The sequence below is a fragment of the Octopus bimaculoides genome, chromosome 2 (assembly GCF_046866305.1).
Source record: "Octopus bimaculoides isolate indiv1 chromosome 2, ASM4686630v1, whole genome shotgun sequence".
Taxonomy (NCBI): Eukaryota; Metazoa; Mollusca; class Cephalopoda; order Octopoda; family Octopodidae; genus Octopus; species Octopus bimaculoides.
The window spans coordinates 145803794-145824410 of NC_142929.1; the positions used below are offsets into that span (position 1 = coordinate 145803794).

A 20617-nucleotide genomic window follows, 5' to 3' on the forward strand; every position below is an offset into this window, starting at 1 on the left:
CATGGGTTGGACAATTTGACTGAGGACTGGTGAACCAGATGGCTGCACCAGGGTCCAATCTGATGTAGCAGAGTTTCTACAGCTGGATGCCCTTCCACTCCGAAAGTGTAGTGGGTGCTTTTACGTGCCACCGGCACGAGGGCCAGTCAGGCGGTATTGGCAACGGCCACACTCAAACAGTGTTTTTTACGTGGCACCTGCACAGGAGCCAGTCCAGCAACACTGGCAACTACCTCACTTGAATGTTTTTACACGTGCCACTGGCACAAGTGCCAGTAAGGCGACGCTGGTAACGATCACGCTCAAATGGTACTATTTACATGCCACCGGCACGGAAGCCAGACAGCTGCTCTGGCAATGATCACGCTCGGACGGTGCTGTTAGCACTACACTGGAATGGGTGCCAGTCATTGAATTTGGTTCAATTTCAATTTTGATTTCACTTGCCCCAACAGGTCTTCGCAAGCAGAGTTTAGTGTCCAATGAAGAAAAGGTTGGCATGGGTGCCAGTCGTCAAATTTGGTTCAATTTCAATTTCGATTTCCCTTGCTTCAACAGGTCTTTGCAAGAAGAGTTTAGTGTCCAATGAAGGAAAGGTATGCATAAGTGGGCTGACTACACCCCTGGCAAAGGCCACGGGTTATGGTCTCACTTGGCTTGCCGGGTCTTCTCACGCACAGCATATTTCCAAAGTCATTGCCTCGGTGAGGCCTACACTTATCTGAGATGAATATAATACAATGGATGCCTACGCACAATAAACAAATAATCAAGAGGAACCTTTAAACAAGCTCCACAAAACTTTAAAAAATAACGACTTCAAAATATGTAAACGTGAGAAAATATTATGTTCATAATCATGGAGAAGATGAATATTCCTAAAGAATTAACATTGTATTCAGTGACAAAAACCTATTTATTCAGAGATAACATCACCCAAATAAAAGCTAAACTGAACAAATCAGTTATTTATTTTTTATCTTTTAATCAGGTGGGAAGGTCATTCCCATGACATGTTATAGGATCTCTGAAACGGGTAGAAGGGAGGAAGGAAGGGAAGAATCCTCAAACCAGGTGCCTGGCCTGCATGCTTACAGCAGTGGACTCTGCTAAAGGTATCTATTGTGCCGGATGATGGTGGTGTTAAACTGGGCGATAGATTAAGTCTACTACTCTGAAGTAATTACATCAATAAGTACACAAACTGGAGCCCCTTCTTTCCTCTGCATTGCAAGAGAAGCAACCCAACACATATCTATGTAATAGTAAAATTACATGGAGTAGCAATACGTTCACCCTAGGAGCCTGTGTTTGCAGTGTTCTACATGGTTTCAGTTATGTGCACAAGTTATTTAGTTTGCACACTCATCAGAACTAACATACTGAAAGATATTGAGACATTAAAGGAAGACACCATTTTAAAATTCAACATCCAGAACAGTTCAAATTAAACTCCTAGCAATACAATGACTCTATTTTCAGATATAAGCATTGTGAGAGAAAACAACATATACATTGAGTCTGTTTATAGTAAAAATATAATCAAATGTGCTGTTGTTAGTACATTAGCAAGTCACCGAATGTGACAGATATATGTTATAAATAGATGCAATGAATGCAGCAGTTAATATTAATAGCCAATTCTGGTCCTTACTTCTACTATATATATATATATATGTATGTGTGTGTGTGTGTGTATATATAGTAAAAGTAAGGACCCGAACCCTTCAAAGGGATGTCTAGCATCCAAGTTCTCGAGGGAAAGCCTAATTTGTGATTTCAAAAGGATTATATTTTCCTCAAAGTTACAAGGGAAAAAACTTGGATCTTGTGAATTTTCCGAAGTCCTCTCCCACTCCTACGTTGCTTTACGTGCATTTTTGTTTCCAGATTCGTTTCCTATGTGGATCTGAATCATCATCATCATCATCATCGTTTAACGTCCGCTTTTCATGCCAGCATGGGTTGGACGATTTGACTGAGGACTTGCAAGCCAGAAGGCTGCACCAGGCTCCAATCTGATCTGGCAGAGTTTCTACAGCTGGATGCCCTTCCTAACGCCAACCACTCTGAGAGTGTAGTGGATGCTTTTACGTGCCACCGGCACAGTAGAAAGATATTGATTTTCCTTAAAGTTACGAGTGAAAAACATCGGATCTTGTGAATTTTCCGAAGTCCTCTCCCCACCCCCTCGGAAAAGATTTCCCCCAGAGATTTCTTTATAATCGTAATCTATACCGTTTGAAAGGTATTTATATAAAATTTCATTAAAAAAGCCCCCTTCTTCCTAAAAGTTATGAGGGAAAAACATTGGAACTTGTGTATATTCCGAAGGCCTCTCCCCACCCGCACCACTTGCTTTCCGGGCATTTTTGTTTTCATATTCGTTTCCTACATTTTTTTTTTTTTTACATCCGTTGCACTATTTTTTTTTTTCGATTTCATTTGCGGGTAATAATGTCAACATTAACCCTTTAATTTTTGAAATGCTGGCTGCCAAGCTAAGATCCTCCCAGTGCTCTACAACTACTTAATTGATCAATCCCCAACGAATGGAAGGCAAATCAACTTCAGTGGAATTTGAACTCAGAACATAAAGAAAAACCAAACGCTGCTAAGCACTTTGTCTGGTGCTGTATCAATTCTGCCAACTGGCTGCCTACCAGCTATGCTACAAACACAAATACATCAGACAACAAACCTACGCACTTCTCCTTGAAAAAGCATCTTTTCTGAAAATTTTTTATCGGATTCCGACGTTTTAGATGTCGGAGATTACGAATATGCAAAAAAAAAAAAAAAACCAATTTTAAAAAAAAATTCACCTCCACTCCTACCCAATTTAAAATTTTGATTTTGTTTATTTTATAGAGATTGTAGCGAATTGACGAACATATGCAAATGGAAATTAAATATAAAAGACATTAAAGTGAAAAGAATTTACCTTTTACTTGTGTTTGCCTTGAATAATCATAGATAATAATTAAATGTATGCTTGTTTTCACTTTTTCGATATCAGTGAAGAACTTCACTGGAAAAAGACTTATATTTTGCCAAGAGATTGTCTTTCTCATCGAAGGTCGGCGATTATCGTACGCTGAAGAAGGGAAATAACCCTGAAACTCGGGTCCGTACGTATCGCAGATCAAGATGGGAGGGATAACTTCCCTTGGCAAAAATAGACAGGACACAGATGTGTGTCGATAAGCCAGCTGGAGATGTTCTCCTGGGGCTAAAAGCAACAGTAACATCCACCCTTAGGGGTCAGCCACATTTAAATGGCAAATATACTTCACTTTAAATATATACCATTTTATGAGAAACAAACATTAATTTATGTTTAATAATTGTTATAAAGTTTAATGAGGGGGCTCAAATTTCACCCCTCCCCCAGTTTTAAATTTTGAACTTTTTCATCCATTTATTTGTTTGTCTGTCTATTTATTTCTATCTGTTTATTCATAAAATATATTTGCCAACTAAACGTGGCAGTCCTACTGTTGTTTTAGCCCCAGGAAGACGTTTATTCATTCATTCCTACCTACCTACCTACATACCTATCTATACACATATTCATATGCTTATTGAATTTAAAATTTTGAAAGCGTAGTTTCTTGCATATTCGGAATCTCCGTCATCTAAAACAGGAAAAATTTCAAAAGAAATTCAAAATTTTAAATTTGGTGGTGGTGAGGGGAATTAATTTTTTTTTGGGATCTTTTTGGTTTGACGGGCAACACTTGTTTTCTTAACGAAACACTTTCAAACTTGGGATACTGGTAGAATGTGTCATATAAAACATCTTTTTCTCTTAGCCTTCTTAACAAAAATTAGTTCTTAATAAGTTATTTCATGTTAAAATTGTCGTATTTGTGTAATTTCAACCAATCACTGACGTCTATTGAGGTGAAAACAATTACTGCCGTAGAATGTAAACAACACATTCTCACGGTGTCATGGGATCTTTTCCCTTGAATAAAATTAGTGCCGTTGTTTGTCAACAACAACTATCGGCGGTAGTTATTTATAACATCGTTCGTGCGTTTGGGTTAGGGTTCGGGTTTTAGAGTTAGGGTTATGGTTATGAGTTATAGGGTTTTAGGGTTAGGGTTAGGGTTATGAGTGAGGTTATGGCAAAAATAATCATAACCCTAAAACTAACTTTAACTCTAAAACCAGAACCCTAACCCTAAAACTAAAACCAGTACAAACGCACGAACGATGTTATAAATAACAGTACCGCCGATAGTTGTTGTTGACAAACAACGGCACTAATTTTATTCAAGGGAAAAGATCCCATAACACCGTTATGTTTAGGTTGTTTACATTCTACGGCAGTAATTGTTTTCACCTCAATAGACGTCAGTGATTGGTTGAAATTACCGAAATACGACAACTTTTTACATGAAATAACTTCGAATACAATTTTTTTTATCTGTTCTATAACACAAAATATACAAGTATACGAAGTTTGAAAGTGTTTCGGTACCAAAGACACTACATAAAACATAAATGAAAAATGTTGCCCGTCAAACCAAAAAGATCTTTTTTTCCATATTCGTAATCTCAGACATCTAAAACGTAGGAATCCGAAAAAAATTTGGATCTTTTTTAAAACGGGGGCCACATTTTTCATTAATGTTTTACGTAGTGTTTTTGGTACGGAAAGACTTTCAAACTTCGTATACTTATCTATTTTGTGTTATAGAACAGAAAAATATTTTTGTATTCGAATTTATTTCATGTAAAAAATTGTCTTATTTCGATAATTTCAACCAATCACTGACGTCCATTCAGTCGATATACATTAAGTGCCGACTACATAAACAAACGATTCTTCGTTTCATTTGCTTTTTTCATTTTAAATTTGCTTTAACCCTAACCCTAACCCTAGGGTTAGGGTTAGGATTAATTGTTTCAGAATCGTTTGTTTATGTAGTCGGCACTTAATGTATATCGGCTGAATGGACGTCAGTTATTGGTTGAAATTACAGAAATACAACATGGAATAATTTATGGATTTCTTTTTTTTTTTAAAGAAGACTAAGAGAAAAAGATGTTTTATATGACACATTCTACCAGTGTTCCAAGTTTCAAAGTGTTTCGTTAATGAAAAATGTGGCCCCCGTTTTAAAAAAAGATCCAAAAATGTTTTTAAAGTGCATTTTTCCAGGAGAGGTGCGATTCTGCATTGACCCCAAAAAATAGATACACAAAACACTCTTAAATGTATTATATAAACAAAATGAACACTAATAGAATAAATCACATGAAAATCCTCCTTAAAACAGAACAATGTATTGCACTAAATGACAAATTAACACTAATACAGCATGGCCGTAGTCCAATGACTGAAAGAAGAGTAACCATTATCATCCTCAACATTATCATTTTACGTCCAATTTCGACGTTGGCATGCATTTAGACAGTTGGACAAGATTTGGCGAACTGCGCCGAGTTCCAGTGTCAGCTGTGGGCATGGTTGCTATGGCCGAACGCCCTTCCCAACGTCAACAATGTAACTGTGTGTGATACTAGAACAAAATAAAAATAATCTGAATATTTATAGGTGCAGGCGTGACTGTGTGGTAACAAGTTTGCTTCCCGTTCAGTCCCACTGCTTGTCACCTTTGGGCAATTCTCTTCTACTATAGCCTCGAGCTAACCAAAGCCTTGTGAGTGGATTTGGTAGATGGAAACTAAAAGAAATCCGCCGTGTATATATAGATATATATGTTGTGTGTGTGTGTGTGTGTGTCTTTGTGCCTGTGTTTATCCCCCACCACCGCTTGACAACCAGTGTCAGTGTGTTTACGTCCCCGTAACTTAGCGGTTCAACAAAAAGAGACTGGTAGAATAACTATTAGGCTTCAAAAACGGGGGAAAAAAGCCATGGGCCGTTTGTTCAACTAAAGCTCAAGGCGGTGCCCCAACAAAGCCGTAGTCAAATGAGTGAAACAAGTAAAAGATAAAAGAAACAGGTGCTCGATCGTGCGAAAGAAGAGAGAGAGAGTGAGAAAGAGAGAGACAGACAATCAGACAAAGAGAACGTAAGCGTGTGTTCATGTGTGTGAGGGTGTTTATGAATATATGTATAAGTGTGTGATTGTTTTAAGTTTTTCCCCCGTAAATATAAATATACATGTGCGTGTACACATGCGTATAAATGATTGACAGAATTAGTAGAGTGCTGGTGGCGGTATTTCGTCTGCCGAGGTCGACCTTGCCTTTCATCCTTTCGAGGTCGATAAATTAAGTACCAGTTACGCACTGGGTCGATGTAATCGACTTAATCCCTTTGTCTGTCCTTGTTTGTCCCCTCTGTGTTTAGCCCCTTGTGGGCAATAAAGAAATAAGAATTAGTAGAGTGCTGGACAAAATATATTGCGATGTTTAGTTTCGTCTCTTTACAATCTAAGTTCAAATCCTATCCAAGTCTCTACTTTGCCTTTAACCTCCTTGAGGGTCCCTAAAATAAAGTACGAGTTGATTTATACGTCTTATGGTATTTTAACAACTTCATATTCAGTAGGATTTCCTTTCTCAGTGACGTGTGTTAGATATTTTCTTAGCTCTCAGTTTATAAGTTTGCTTTCTGTTTTCTATTTTCTATATAAGTTTGTTTTCTATTACAAAGACATGTGAAAGACGCAGGCCCGTCGCCAAACTTTGATGCCTGGGGATGCTTCAGAATATTCTAGGTGGGTACTGATTTGTAATAAGTGTATCACTGTAAATCTTAGTGAGGGGACAGTGCCGTCCAGTGCACCCACTTAGCGACGGACAAGCATGGCGTTCCTGCATGGCTGTATGGTTAAGAAGCTCACTCTGTAACCATCTAGTTTTGGGTTCAGTGCCGCTGTGAATAAAAGGAAGTCTTTCCAAAACGGACCAGCTATCGTTTATGATGATTTTCGAGTATAACGTAACGTTTTAACTTTCCCTAAGGATTTTACATCCTTTTATTTTCGCTGGTGATTTCCCCACCTTTGATCTATAGCAAAATGTTGGTTGTAGAGCAGTGTGGCTACATGTTTAAAATTCGGGGCTAATGCAGAATCGCACCTCTCCTTGAAAAATGCATTTTTTTAAAAAACATTTTCGGACTCCTACGTTTTAGATCTCAGAGATTACGAATATGCAAAAAAAAAAAAAAAAAAAAAAAAAAGTTATTTCACCCCACCACTCCAATTTAAAATTTTGAAGTTCTTTCGAATTTTTTTCCCCTTATGTTTTAGATGACGGCGATTCCGAATATGCAAGAAACCACGTTTTCAAAATTTTAAATTCAATAAGCATATGGATATGTGGATGGATGGATAGATAGATAGATCATATGAATGTTTTCCTGGGGCTAAAAAAAAACAAAACAAAAAAAAACAGTAACACCGTCTTCTATAGGACCAGGGATAAATAGACAGATAAATAAATAAATGGATGAAAAAGTTCAAAATTTAAAATTGGGGGAGGGGTGAAATTTGAACCCCTTATTAAACTTTATAACATTAATTTATTAAACATTAATGTTTGTTTCTCATAAAATGGTATATATTTAATTTACATTTAATCATTATTTACGATTATTTAAGGCAAACACAATTAAAAAGCAAATTCTTTTCACTTTAATGTGTGTGTCTATATTTAATTTCCATTCGCATATGTTCGTTAATTCGCTACAATCTCTTTAAAGTAAACAAAATCAAAATTTTTAATTGGGGGTGGGTGAAATGATTTTTTTTTTTTTTGCATGTTAGTAATCTCCGACATCTAAGACGTAGGAATACGAAAAAATGCTTTAAATAATCCATTTTTCAAGGAGAGGTGCGACTCTGCATTAGCCCCTAAAATTCTTATAGCTAGAACGTTATCATTATTGATATTCCTTCTCAAGGTTGATAAAATAAGTACCAGGGTTCAAACCCGAGAGTTCCTTCCACAAAATTACAAGCCTTGTGCCTGTAGTAGAAAGGATTATTAAAGTCATTCATTTGCAAAACAGAAAAGAAAGCTAAAGCTTGCAAAAGAGAAAACAGATGTCATACACCAAAATTACCACGTTCCAATTAGTATTTTAATCAAGCGTGAGCTTAAAATATTCCTTATTCCATGTTAGGTCCCAGGGCAATCAACTGTAGCATAAGATTACTCGTGTGAATAAACAATATTTCTTAGAAATTAGATAATAACGACCTTCATTAAGAAACAGATCACAAAATAATTAGTTAGGGTTAATTTAAGACAAACAGACGTGATCGATATGATCGGTCTGACCTATGAAACTGGGGTATAAATAGTGATAATGGATAAACATTCATCGATTAGATATGACCTTAAGAGAACGCAAATGTAGCCTTTGTTTTCTTCTTTTTCTTATTACTCAACGTCAGTATTTTGGTCTTATTCAATGACATCTTCGAATTATTTAGCTTGAAATTTCCTTATTTCCCACCATCCTATTGCAGATGATCGTGTTTAAAGAATGAACTCAAAGAGCCTATAAAGTACTTTTTCTATTCCAACTAGACCTTTTAGTAAGGAACATAGGTCAAAGTTCTAGCCCTCTACATAACGTTACTCTTCACCTTTATATGTATTACTCATTCACGCTAGCACAGGTTCCTCTCTTATGAATGTCACATTATGTTCACCTGTTTCTAGCATCTCTATATGTTGACAAAAAATTTCAGAATTCAGCTCAGTTTACTCTTCTATTTTACGACATTACAGAATTGGAAGAATCAAGAGGGCTTCAGACATAAACAACCTCCGTCATTTGGTTACAATGCTTTACGTTCTGATTTCAAATCGTGTTGAGGTCAACTTTGCATTGGTCTTGGTTTGAAATCAATTTAATTACCATTATTATTATTATTAATTATTATTACTACTCAGATATGAATAATTGTTTTCTTAAAACATATGGGCAATCGTTTCAGGATCTATTCTCTAATCAGTGTATCTTTGTAAGATTTAATGTTCACACATAAATTTTATATATATATATATATATATATATATATATATATATATATATATATATTACAAATTAAAAGGGTAAAGGATTATCAATTTATTAATTAATAAATCAATTAACAATTAACAATTTTTACCAAGCCCATCGGTATGAAAGCACCATTATTGGTGGAGAACTTATTTAAAAGCTCATATATATTTATAAATATAATTAAGGGATCAGCAAATATTTGCTTCACCATATACCGAAGTTCAGAAATAGCAGCTAAAAAAGCTGAGAATCCCACAGATAGCATCACTTGTAACTCACAAAGGCAAAAACAGGAAGAAAAAACAATGAAAACTAACCAATTCCGATGTTTAACAGTAAAACATCGGAATTGGTTAGTTTTCATTGTTTTTTCTTCTTGTTTTTGCCTTTGTGAGTTACAAGTGATGCTATCTGTGGGATTCTCAGCTTTTTTAGCTGCTATTTCTGAACTTCGGTATATGGTGAAGCAAATATTTGCTGATCCCTTAATTATATATATATATATATATATATATATATATATATATATATATATATATTTGACTAACGAGCGTGTTGGCATGTAGATTCCGTTGAACCTTGTGGTGTGCGACCAATTGATGCACTTAGTATTGAATTGATGTTTTTTTCTTTCTTAGCTCATGTTTGTTTTGTTTTTTGTTTTTGGATTAATGTTCTGATGTGATTTTGTATTATATTTGTATTTTTTAATAACTTTAATTTGAATTTAGAAAAAAATATTCTCTAAGGTTCCGCCCCCACACACAATAAATAAAATAGCGAAAACGATTTGATTTTCCTATAAATTAAGAAAATGAGAAAACAGCAGAAATAGTTCGCATTAAAAAAAATGAATTTTTATGTTTTTGTATCTAAGTCAATATTTTTATAAACAACAACCAATACATAGAATTTCAGTCATTCGCTGACCTTACCGTATTCTCTGGGTGCTGTATCAGGTACATAGGTAAATGTAGCATATTTAGAAATCGGCAAATACCCTTTCATTAATTTAGACTGTGACTTTGCCTTGAGTAGTGTGCGAACACATTTGTGTAACAACATTCTGGATGTCATGAGTAACGTATGCAAATAAACGAAGATTCTTCACTGCCTCACGATTATAAACAGACTTCCAACTACAACCTGGCAGTTCCGGTGAAAGTTAAGATGCAGACGACATAGAATACTCTTAAATCAGTGGTAAATATTATCATAAACCCAAACTAAAACTCTGTACTTCTTTCAGAGATTTTGAGTGAAATGTAAAACCAGTAACTAGTGTTTTAAAGGAAAGAGTTATTACACCTGAGATAACATTGTACAGGTATTTGTCCAAGCCGAGAAAGTCTGTTAATTACATGTGTCGAGCGGAGACGAGAATATACCTGCTGCTGACTAGTTCAAAATAATAACCAGAAATTTTTTAATTATTTACCACAAATTGAATTAGTCTAAAAATATATTAATATTTATATTTCATTTTCTCGGCTAATATTTTATTATAGTTATTTCGTGACTAAGACGTCATATCTGTTTTTCAAATCTACTTATAATCGAGTTACTGCCGAGCAGTTTCTACTGCTATTTATTGTGTTCAATATGGCGGAATTTTCGATTGTAGAATATTTCGCTGAGCATGAAAAATACCATTGTGGCTATTGCAATTCGCCAGATACTAACTATTCACATGGTAAGAAAAATTTTACTTTATTTAAATTTTAACTGAATAACTATGAAAACTGTATGCTTACAGAACACTTGATAACCAACATCTTTTAGAATATAGTGTCTTAAGAAAATTCATTTTTATTGTTTGTCAGTGTTAAATATTTCATATTGACAGCTTTCTCAATTTATTTTATACTTCATACTGTGCATTCACTTCTAGTTTGGTGCAGTACTTGCAACGTCAACCGGTGATGTGAAGCTGAAGGGTTGCTTACTGCGTCAGTCAGTCAGACCGACCTCAGACAGTTAGATACATATCTAACAAGCCTGCTATGACATAATTAGTTGAGTAAATGCTAGGTTCGAAGACAGATGACCACTGCAATGAATTTTGTTTTAATATTGTCTTCATTTGCTTATATCTAACACTAACTTGTATAAGTAATTAATACTTGCCAGTATTTATCATATACATTTGTTTATATGATAGTAATTCTTTGGATTAGCCACAAGGACATTTTTTTTCCTTTTATACGATAATGTACAGCCAGTTGAGTTTGTCACAATACAAAACTGGTATTTATTTTGTTTAGTCTGGGAATTAATGAAATACAAAATCAACTCTAATACGGTAGTCACAGCAAACCGTATGATATAGTTGCCTGCTGTCGCGACCACCTCTGCTTTTTATGTATGTATTAACTATGATTCATACTAGGTTTCGGAATATGCTAGTTATCTCTTTGGACACGTTCAAAAGAATAAATCGCACTTCAGCTAGCTTTTCTCTCACTCTGTCTTTTAACTTGTTTCAGTCATTAAACTGCGGCCATGCTGGAGCACCGCCTTGAAGAATTTTTAGTCGAATGAATCGACTTCAGTACTTATTATTTTCTTTTTAAGCCTGGCACTTATTGTATCGAGTTCCTTTGTCAAGTGGTGGTGGGGGACATCCTCACACATATGGCGAGTTTCTTTCAGTTTTCGTCTACCAAATCCACTCAGAAGATTTTGTTCAGCCCGAGGCTATCGTGAGAGACACTTGGCCAAGGTAGCACGTAGTGACACTGAACTAGGGAAGCAAACTTCGGTCAAACTAAAGCGTTATTACCATGCAGCCACACCTGTATTACTAAGTCTAGTTATGTTAATTTCTTTTTAAGTTATTGCGTAATTACACATTAGTCCTGGGCAAACAGACTTATTTCACGTTGGCTGTCGACAAAACAGTTGGTTCAGTTGATAGCACATATTTGTCGTACATCATCTATCTCATTGAGGAACTTAACTGCATTTTCTGATTTGCAGAGGTTGTTGTTTAGCTCTCAACTTATCCCCGATTGATCAGACTTGTTACTAAGGGTATTCTAGTCATGATTATTCGCCCTTTTTGAAAGTATCTTGGGCCGACGTGATGCAATATTTTTCTCTTTTCTTTTTGTTTTGTTTTTGTTTCAAAAACGAAGAGTTTAATTGGAGGTATATTTGGCTGCCATTTCTAGCAGGATGAGAGATCCCGTAGAAACGTCCTAGTCTGTGGTGCAGTGTTGCAGTTTAGACGTGCTACTCCCCACCTCTTTTGTATGTCTGTTTTGGAGGTGGTTGCAATGGAAACTAGCTAAATGAATGTAAATCACCAGCATATAACCAATAGTTAACAATCAAACTATGACTAATATTGAGAAATTACACAAGAATGACATAAATGAGAAATTATGAATTTCTTTATCTTGTTTAATGTCATGGAACCTAGTGAAAAAAGTTTAGAACAGAAGACTTCTGTAGAGAGCTTGTGTCCTGCCTGCAACATGTGCAATTACATGTTACATAGATTGAAATGTGGTTTGATAAATTGTCAAAATGTGATATAAAAGTTTGCACAAGTGACATTGATATTGTAATAGCTTAAGCATATTTCTGATAATAATATTTTCTACTTCGTTATCTGTTCTGATAATAATAATCCTTTGTACTATAGGCACAAGGCCTGAAATTTTGGGAGAACGGGGGCCAGTTGATTAGATTGACCCTCAGTACACAACTGGGACTTAATTTATCAAGCATGAAAGGCAAAGTCGACCTCAGTGGAATTTGAGCTCAGAATGTAAGGACAGATGAAATGTTGCAAAGCATTTCACCCGGCTTACTAGCAATTCTGCTAGCTCGCTGCCTTAATAATAATAATAATAATAATAATAATAATCATCCAATGAGGAGCTTCTGCATATTCTTGTATCTTGTTCAGTATAGTGAGCAAATCTCCTCAAATATATTTCTTTTTCACTTTATAATGTCAGCAATGTGAACAGCACAGTCAGTGGGACTTCTGACAGTGTAAGAGGATTTCAGATGTGCTAAATATATGTTAACTAGCTTCTGTTCAGCAGACGGAAACTATAAGAAGCCTGCTGTGTGTATGATAAAATAATGAAGGTGGCAATTTAAAACCCAAAAGGAAAAAAATTCATCATTACTAAAAGTGACTAAGGGTGCTGGACAGCATCAGCATTGCTACAAACAAGAGGCAAAGACTTTAGCCACAAACAAAGCACACTTCTATGTACTGACAAGGGAGACAACTTCCACACAGCATGTGAGGGCATCAAATTAGCACACCAATTTCGCATGAAATTGATGCTCGTCAAAATTGAAAGAGTCTATTTCAATAGAAATACAGTAACAAAAATACTGATTCTTTCTGGATTGAAATGCTGTTGTTGAATAGCAGCCTCCTCTCTTCTCAGTCAGTTGTGGTGAAGATGCACTCAGAACACAAATTTTTATTGTTAATTGTTTACCAAAGTATGTAACCATAGTAACCTTTACTTATTATTTGAAAATTGACTGGAAAAGATAATCTATGCAAAATTAGTATTTTTAAGATTTTACATTTGTTTCCCCTATTATGATTCTGCAAATTCAGAGATGTCTAAATTTCTGTCATATGTAATTTGCAGATTTATGCATTTTATAATGTGAATCATCGGGGAGTTCATCTGTGCAGCAAGCCTGTATACAGGTGCTGAACTTACCAAACTTAATAATAAATCTTTTCCAAACATCTTATCATAAAAAAACATCTTATCATAATACTGGAAGATGCAATCCAAGATATATGACAGTTGAATAAGGAAAAGGCAGGAAAATGGATTGTCTGGTCACTTGAACAATTACATATGAGCCATAGGTCCATATAATCGGGTTGACCTGGGTCAGACAACTATTACTGTTTAGATATTTTGTGCATCCACACAGAGATTTATGAGTGAATAGATTAGTATTTTGACTTGTTAGCCAATGTATTTTACTGAGGTTAAGTGGATGAAGTTATTAAATCACCAGCTGATTAAAGATGATATTCTTTTACTTAAAGCATGCATTGTCTGCATATTGCAAATTCCTTGCTTTTAATTCATTGTTTTTTCCCTAAGCCCAGAAATGAAGAGATGTCTTAGCAGTGTTGAAGGTGTTTTATTTACATATTTTCAGGTATGTGGGCACATTACCTAACTGTGCTAGACTATCAAGATCTTATAAATCGAGGATGGAGACGGTAAGACAACATTTTCTGTAGTTGAAACTACTACTACTACTATCACTCATATCTAATGCTTGTTTTATTAATTTCTTAAATATCACTATGGTGTTGCTTTTGGCTTCGAAGAGAAAAAAATGGTGTTAGGTTTGCTTGGCTCAGTTAGTTATAGGGTGTTTCATTGTCTTAATGTCCATTTTTACTTGCTCATATGGGTTAGACATTTCAATTGTAGAAGACAAATATACCCTCAACCTACTCAGAAAGAGCTTTTTAATGAAGTAGTTGTGTATAAGGCAGGGTTGATATGTTAATTGGAGTGTAAAGCAGTTGTAGTTTGACTCCTACTGTATCTCCTTTACATTCTAATTAATAAGATGAATTGGTGATTATTAGGTGGATTTGAATTGGGTGATTGAATCAGATGCTCATCCCTTGAGCTGTAGGCTATATATAAGAAACCTTGTCATAAATATTGCAGCGTATTTTCTTTTATCAAAGTACCTTATTTATCTTAGTATATAGTTGCATTATGGTCTCCCACTTCTTTCCTCACATGTACAGTAGTATGTATATAGTTGTGCATGAACACCTACCCCTATCCCACATACACCTCTATACAGGTCAACCTACATACATTAGATAGCCCCCACACACAAACACCCTTACACATACATATGCACAAGTATCACCTAAGAAGCATCAGTTGTGGTGTGCAAGAGAGACGGTTGCACTGGTATGGTCATGTGGCAAGAATGAATGAGGATAGCTGTGTGGAAAAGTGCCACACCCTAGCGGTTGAGGGAACCTGTGGAAGAGGTAGACCTGGGATGAGGTGGTGAAGCACGACCTTCGAACATTAGGCTTCACTGAGGCAATGATTAGTGACTGAGACCTTTGGAAATATGTAGTGCGGGAGAAGACCTGGCAAGCCAAGTGATACCATAATCCGCGGCCTCTGCCAGGGGTATACCCAGCCCACTTATGCGTACCTTTCCTTCATTGGACACTAAATTTTGCTTGCAAAGACCTGTTGGGGCAAGTGAAATCGAAATCGTAACTGAACCAAATTCGATGACTGGCACCTGTGCCAGTGGAGCGCTAACAGCACCGTCTGAGTGTGATCATTGCCAAAGCAGCTGTCTGGCATCCGTACCAGTGGCATGTAAATAGCACCATTTGAGTGTGGTTGTTACCAGTGTCGCCTTACTGGCACTTGTGCCAGTGGCACGTAAAAGCACCCACTACACTCTCGGAGTGGTTAGCGTTAGGAAGGGCATCCAGCTGTAGAAACGCTGCCAGATCAGATTGGAGCCTGGTGCAACCATCTGGTTCACCAGTCCTCAGTCAAATCATCCAACCCATGCTAACATGGAAAGCGGATGTTAAACAATGATGATGATCTTCATACACACACACACACACACACCTAAAAAAGAACACATTCACACATACATGCTACTTGCATGCATTATATGCATACTCATGCATGCTACTCTCACATATTAGCTACTACACACATGCATGCTACTCACACACACATGAGCTGCTACACATACATGCGTGCGTGCACACACACATGTTAGACAGCCTCACATCTCTGTACACTTACACATAAATACACAGAGCACACATGCACACACACTTTAGCCAGATCACTTTTGTCTCCCTTGCCACCCATATCTCCAACCACCTACTTCCTTCTGGTCAATTCAACATCTGCAACCATTAATCCAGGCACATTTTATTTCTCTCTATTTTTTTCCTCTCTCCATCTGTTTTCTCTCCTTATTCCTTTCTGTAGAAGAACGTAAGCTCGAAACATCAAAAATGTCTTCCATTTTTCTTGAACGTCAAACTAATACACCATGTTTGTTCCCGCACCTGTCTTAATCTTTTATCTTTTATTGGTTTCAACCAGAGGCTAAGGCCATACTAGAGCACCTGGCCTGAATGCTTGCAACAGAGTGAGTACTTAAGAGCATCAAAGGGTCAGGTGATTGTTTTAAACCAAGTCTGCCACCTTAAACAGGAAGATCCTTCTAAGAGATTTTTGCACAGTTCCCATCTATTAAAATTTGCTCTCGGTATTATGGTCTTCTACAGTCAAAGATACCTGTAGAAGCTGCCATGTAATGAATTCAAAATTGAAACTGTATAACTGTAAACTGAACTTCTTAACCAAACTGCTATATCTGTACCCATTAAGTGTATCAGGAGAATTTTGTTTGGAAAGTTGAAGTTGTGTTGTAATAATGATAAAGGAACAAAAGTAAAGTGATTCTGTTGTTGAAAAGTCTTGTTGTATAGTAGCAGCCAGTCAAGCACTTTAAAGCACTCAGTAAATTTTCCTTGCATTCTCAATGTACATAACTTACGTGTGTTCTGGGACCATATCACAAACCGAAACAATTATCTGTAGCATTGTTGCAGTCATTTTATATTGCATCTTTTATCATTAAGTTTAAGCACCCACTACACTCTCGGAGTGGTTGGCGTTAGGAAGGGCATCCAGCTGTAGAAACATTGCCAGATCAGATTGGAACCTGGTGCAGCTGCTGGCTCTCCAGACCTCAGTCAAACCGTCCAACCCATGCCAGCATGGAAAACGGACATTAAACAGTAATGATGATGATTTCTCATTTAGACTATCATCTATTTAAAATCAAAATTTTTTTTTTTTTTCAATTGTGTCTCTGAAATGCATTCCTTTGCTTCTCACTATAACAAGATTTCCTACAGCATAAATGTAGCATTTCTGTTATGACTGAAGTAAGATTTCTGTAAATTTTTGCTTCAGCATTTAGAAATTGTTTATATCACTTATCTTCTGTTTGTCATTTCAAAACTGATGTCATCAAGAAAAGCCTTTCTCATTTGGCAAGACATATACCTACAATAAGAAACCCAGTAATTTTGATTTAGAAATACTAGTGAAATCTTCAAGTCACCCCAAAAGGCAGAAGAACTCATTGGACAATGTAGTCCAAGGCATTGTTCAGAGCTAAAAGCTTTTGATTATAGTAGATTTGGAGCTAAGTAAACAACACAATGAGATTGAGGTTAAGGTTTTGGCTATATGGATAGCATAATCATAAGTGATACCTTTGGAAAATTAGCCTAATTTTGTTTTGTTAGTTTGCTTGATTATGAAAGATGGTTGACAGTTGAATTATTTGTGGTGGAATGAGTATCCAAGTGGCAAAAATGGCTCTAACAGTACACGAATGTCTACATTTGTTGAACACCATCCCGCTTATGCTAGCATGGATAATGGATGTAAAGCGGTAATCAATAAAATAAAATAAAAATAACACAAATGTTTTTGTTTATTTTTAAAGGAGTGGCAAATACTGCTATAAACCAACAATGAACCAAACTTGTTGTCCTTCGTATGCTGTTCGTTGTCATGCTATAAATTTCAAAATCAGTTCATCACAGAAAAAAGTCATAAAACGTGTAAATCGCTTTCTGATTAATGGTATTCGACCTCAGGCTGCTAAAAAGGAACAAGATGAGGAAGGAAATAGCTGCATGGAAAGTGATCCAGGTGGATCTTCGCAAGATTTGAAAGAAACCTGCTCCAGCAGTAAGCCTTCTGCTACTCCCAAAGATAGCCATCCTCCTAAGCAAATGCCCAAACCAGGTAAGTGTAAATTTCTTGTTTCTGTTGTTCATATTAACCCACTTTTTTAAAATTGATGTATTTTATATACTCTTTTACTTGTTTCAGTCATTTGACTGTGGCCATGCTGGAGCACCGCCTTTAGTCGAGCAAATCGACCCTAGGACTTATTCTTTGTAAGCCTTGTACTTATTCTATCGGTCTCTTTTGCCGAACCGCTAAGTTACGGGGACATAAACACACCAGCATTGGTTGTCAAGCGATGTTGGGGAGACAAACATATGCACACACATACATATATATATATATATACATACACATATATAAGACAGGCTTCTTTCAGTTTCCGTCTACCAAATCCACTCACAAGGCTTTGGTCGGCCCGAGGCTATAGTAGAAGACACTTGCCCAAGGTGCCACGCAGTGGGACTGAATCCAGAACCATGTGGTTGGTAAGCAAGCTACTTACCACACAGCCACTCCTACGCCTATATTGTAATTTTTGAACAATAATGTTGTTGATTATAGGTTTCTAATGAACCAGTTATTGGTTTATTGATTTTCACATGGCAACAGTTACAGGGAGATGTTTAACTTGATACAGAATAAATATCTTCAGAGATATCTTTCAGAAGTCATTAGCTTTTCAGTTTTTTCACTGTTTATGGCATTTGTCAATATAAATTGACAAAAGATATGAAGGTGAAGCTTTTCTTTTGGAGAGAATAGTGACTGGAAATGAGACCTGGATTTCATCTTACCTTTATTCAGTCAATACCACAGACCAAGCAAAAAGAAATATGCTCATACAAAAATACAGACCAAGACTGAATAAACTTTAACAAAGTACATTCTCCAACAATGTAATAAAGTACATTCAATCACAAACTCATACTGCCACTTGACATGTTGAATTTATACAGTTAACTAGCAGAAATACCCAGCTTTGCCCGGGTTAAAGAGAATAATGAAATCTAAAAACGCCGTCTAGACTACGCAACCCTCAACTGTTAGTAGCTACGATACCATATTTCTACATTAATAACTCTCCAATCCATGCCAGCATGGAACATAGACATTAAGTGGAATGCCAGTCTCTCATCTAGGAGGGCCTTGAAATCAATGTTACCAACTGGGGACTATGTGTGTCGTAGTGATAATAAAAAGACCCAAAGGAGGTCTGCAACGAAATAATTTTACTCAACACTTTGCAAGTGAATCAGTGGAGGCAAAGATGCGTCTCATTTACTTGACAATTTATGCACCACATTGCAGAAATCACAATGAAAGTATATCTGAAAGGGTAGTCTTACACTATTGTACCGTTGAATTACAAATAATGCTCATCTGTTATGTTCGGGTTAAAATTTCATCAACATCAAAAATATATGAATTTTCATGGGAGTTATGGCCGTTATACATAGAATATAATTTCCAAATTTCATAAAGATCTGTTCAGTACTTTTGACGTAGTTTTGGATAAGAAAACAAATGACTAATGTGTGTGTTTGTGTGTGATGGGTGTATATATGTATATGTATCTGTATGCATGTATATATATGTATATATGTGTACATATTACATGTACATCTATATATATATATATACATCTACACATGTGTATACATATACATGTATGCATATAGATCTATATCTATATATATATATCTATGCATATACGTGTACATATACCTGTATATGTATACATATACATCTCTTTCTCTCTCTCTGAAAGTTTCTGTCATTACAGTATCGAAATGTGATTGTTTCAGTTAGTGGAATAACGTGTACATATACATCTATATGTATACATATACATCTCTCTCTCTCTTTCTCTCTTTCTCTCTCTCTCTGAAAGTATCTGTCATTACAGTATCGAAATGTGATTGTTTCAGTTAGTAGAATAGTTTCATTTTTAAAGTGAAAGTATTTGACATGAGTGTTTTTGTTTCACTTTTGACACGTAATACTTAAATAGTGGAGGAGATATTATGTTGCTGTGGGCTTGAACTCTGCAAGAAGTTAAAATTTTTTTTGACTAAAACACAACTGGAACCCTAAGTAAGGCATCTGTAAAATTTGAATGAAATTGGTTGCGTAGTTCTCGAGTTTTAGGGATTCACACAGACAGACAGACAGGCACACATTCTCATTTTTATATATATAGATAACCTCAATCTTGGACACAATTATGATCTTTTTTCTTCCCTATATGACATTAACAACTTTAGTGGTTTAGTGGAGAAAATTTTATGCCAATGTACATAGATACAAATCATAACCATTCAGCCACTGGGCTACACAGAAACCATTCCTGTCCACTCTACAGTTTGAGAGATTAAATTTAGAAAGACTTGATTGTTTGAGGCCGTCACTAGCCCCCTTAACTGTGTTAGCTTTAATTTTCAGCACAGAAAATATTGTCACATAATACATGGACATAGTGGTCAACTACAAAAATGTTTAAGTCTTATGTGATCATCCGCTACTACATTTTGAGAGATTAAATCCAGAGTGCCTTAATTGCTTGTGACTGTCACTAAGACATGTTCACTCAACCATGACAGTTTTAACTTACAATGCCCAACATATTGTTCCATGACAGTAAATAGACATAACAAGGAAGTTCTAAAACTTTCTAAACATAACCTTGTAATCATTCTTGACCATTCAAATCGTATGGAAAACCAGTACGAATTTGAGTCATGTTCTCTCTATAAAAACAAAATAATTTTTTAACTCTTATCAGAAACAAGACAGTTGCAGCATAGCTCAACTTTTA

At 36.0% G+C, this 20617-nt stretch overlaps 2 protein-coding genes across 7 annotated transcripts in view; one reads left to right on the forward strand and one right to left on the reverse strand.

Annotated features, from left to right (window-relative positions):
- Positions 1-10407, reverse strand: part of LOC106875153 (2-oxoisovalerate dehydrogenase subunit beta, mitochondrial) — a 30541-nt gene extending 20134 nt beyond the window's left edge. The window contains exon 1 of the mRNA XM_014923169.3: positions 9940-10407. Within this exon, the coding sequence (XP_014778655.1) occupies positions 9940-10081 (142 nt within the window). The 5' untranslated portion in view covers positions 10082-10407. The remainder of the gene's footprint in view (positions 1-9939) is intronic.
- LOC106875152 (arginyl-tRNA--protein transferase 1) overlaps positions 6668-20617 on the forward strand; it is a 29298-nt gene continuing 15348 nt past the window's right edge. For 3 of the 6 annotated variants that reach the window (XM_014923165.3, XM_014923166.3, XM_014923167.3), the window contains exons 1-3: positions 10595-10697; positions 14165-14228; positions 17552-17856. In XM_014923165.3, coding sequence (XP_014778651.1) covers positions 10607-10697; positions 14165-14228; positions 17552-17856 — 460 coding nt within the window. In that variant the 5' untranslated portion in view covers positions 10595-10606. Of the gene's footprint in view, positions 6702-10594; positions 10698-10960; positions 11367-14164; positions 14229-17551; positions 17857-20617 lie in introns of those variants that run through there. The other 3 variants (XM_089347880.1, XM_089347881.1, XM_014923168.3) reach the window with 3 other exon arrangements.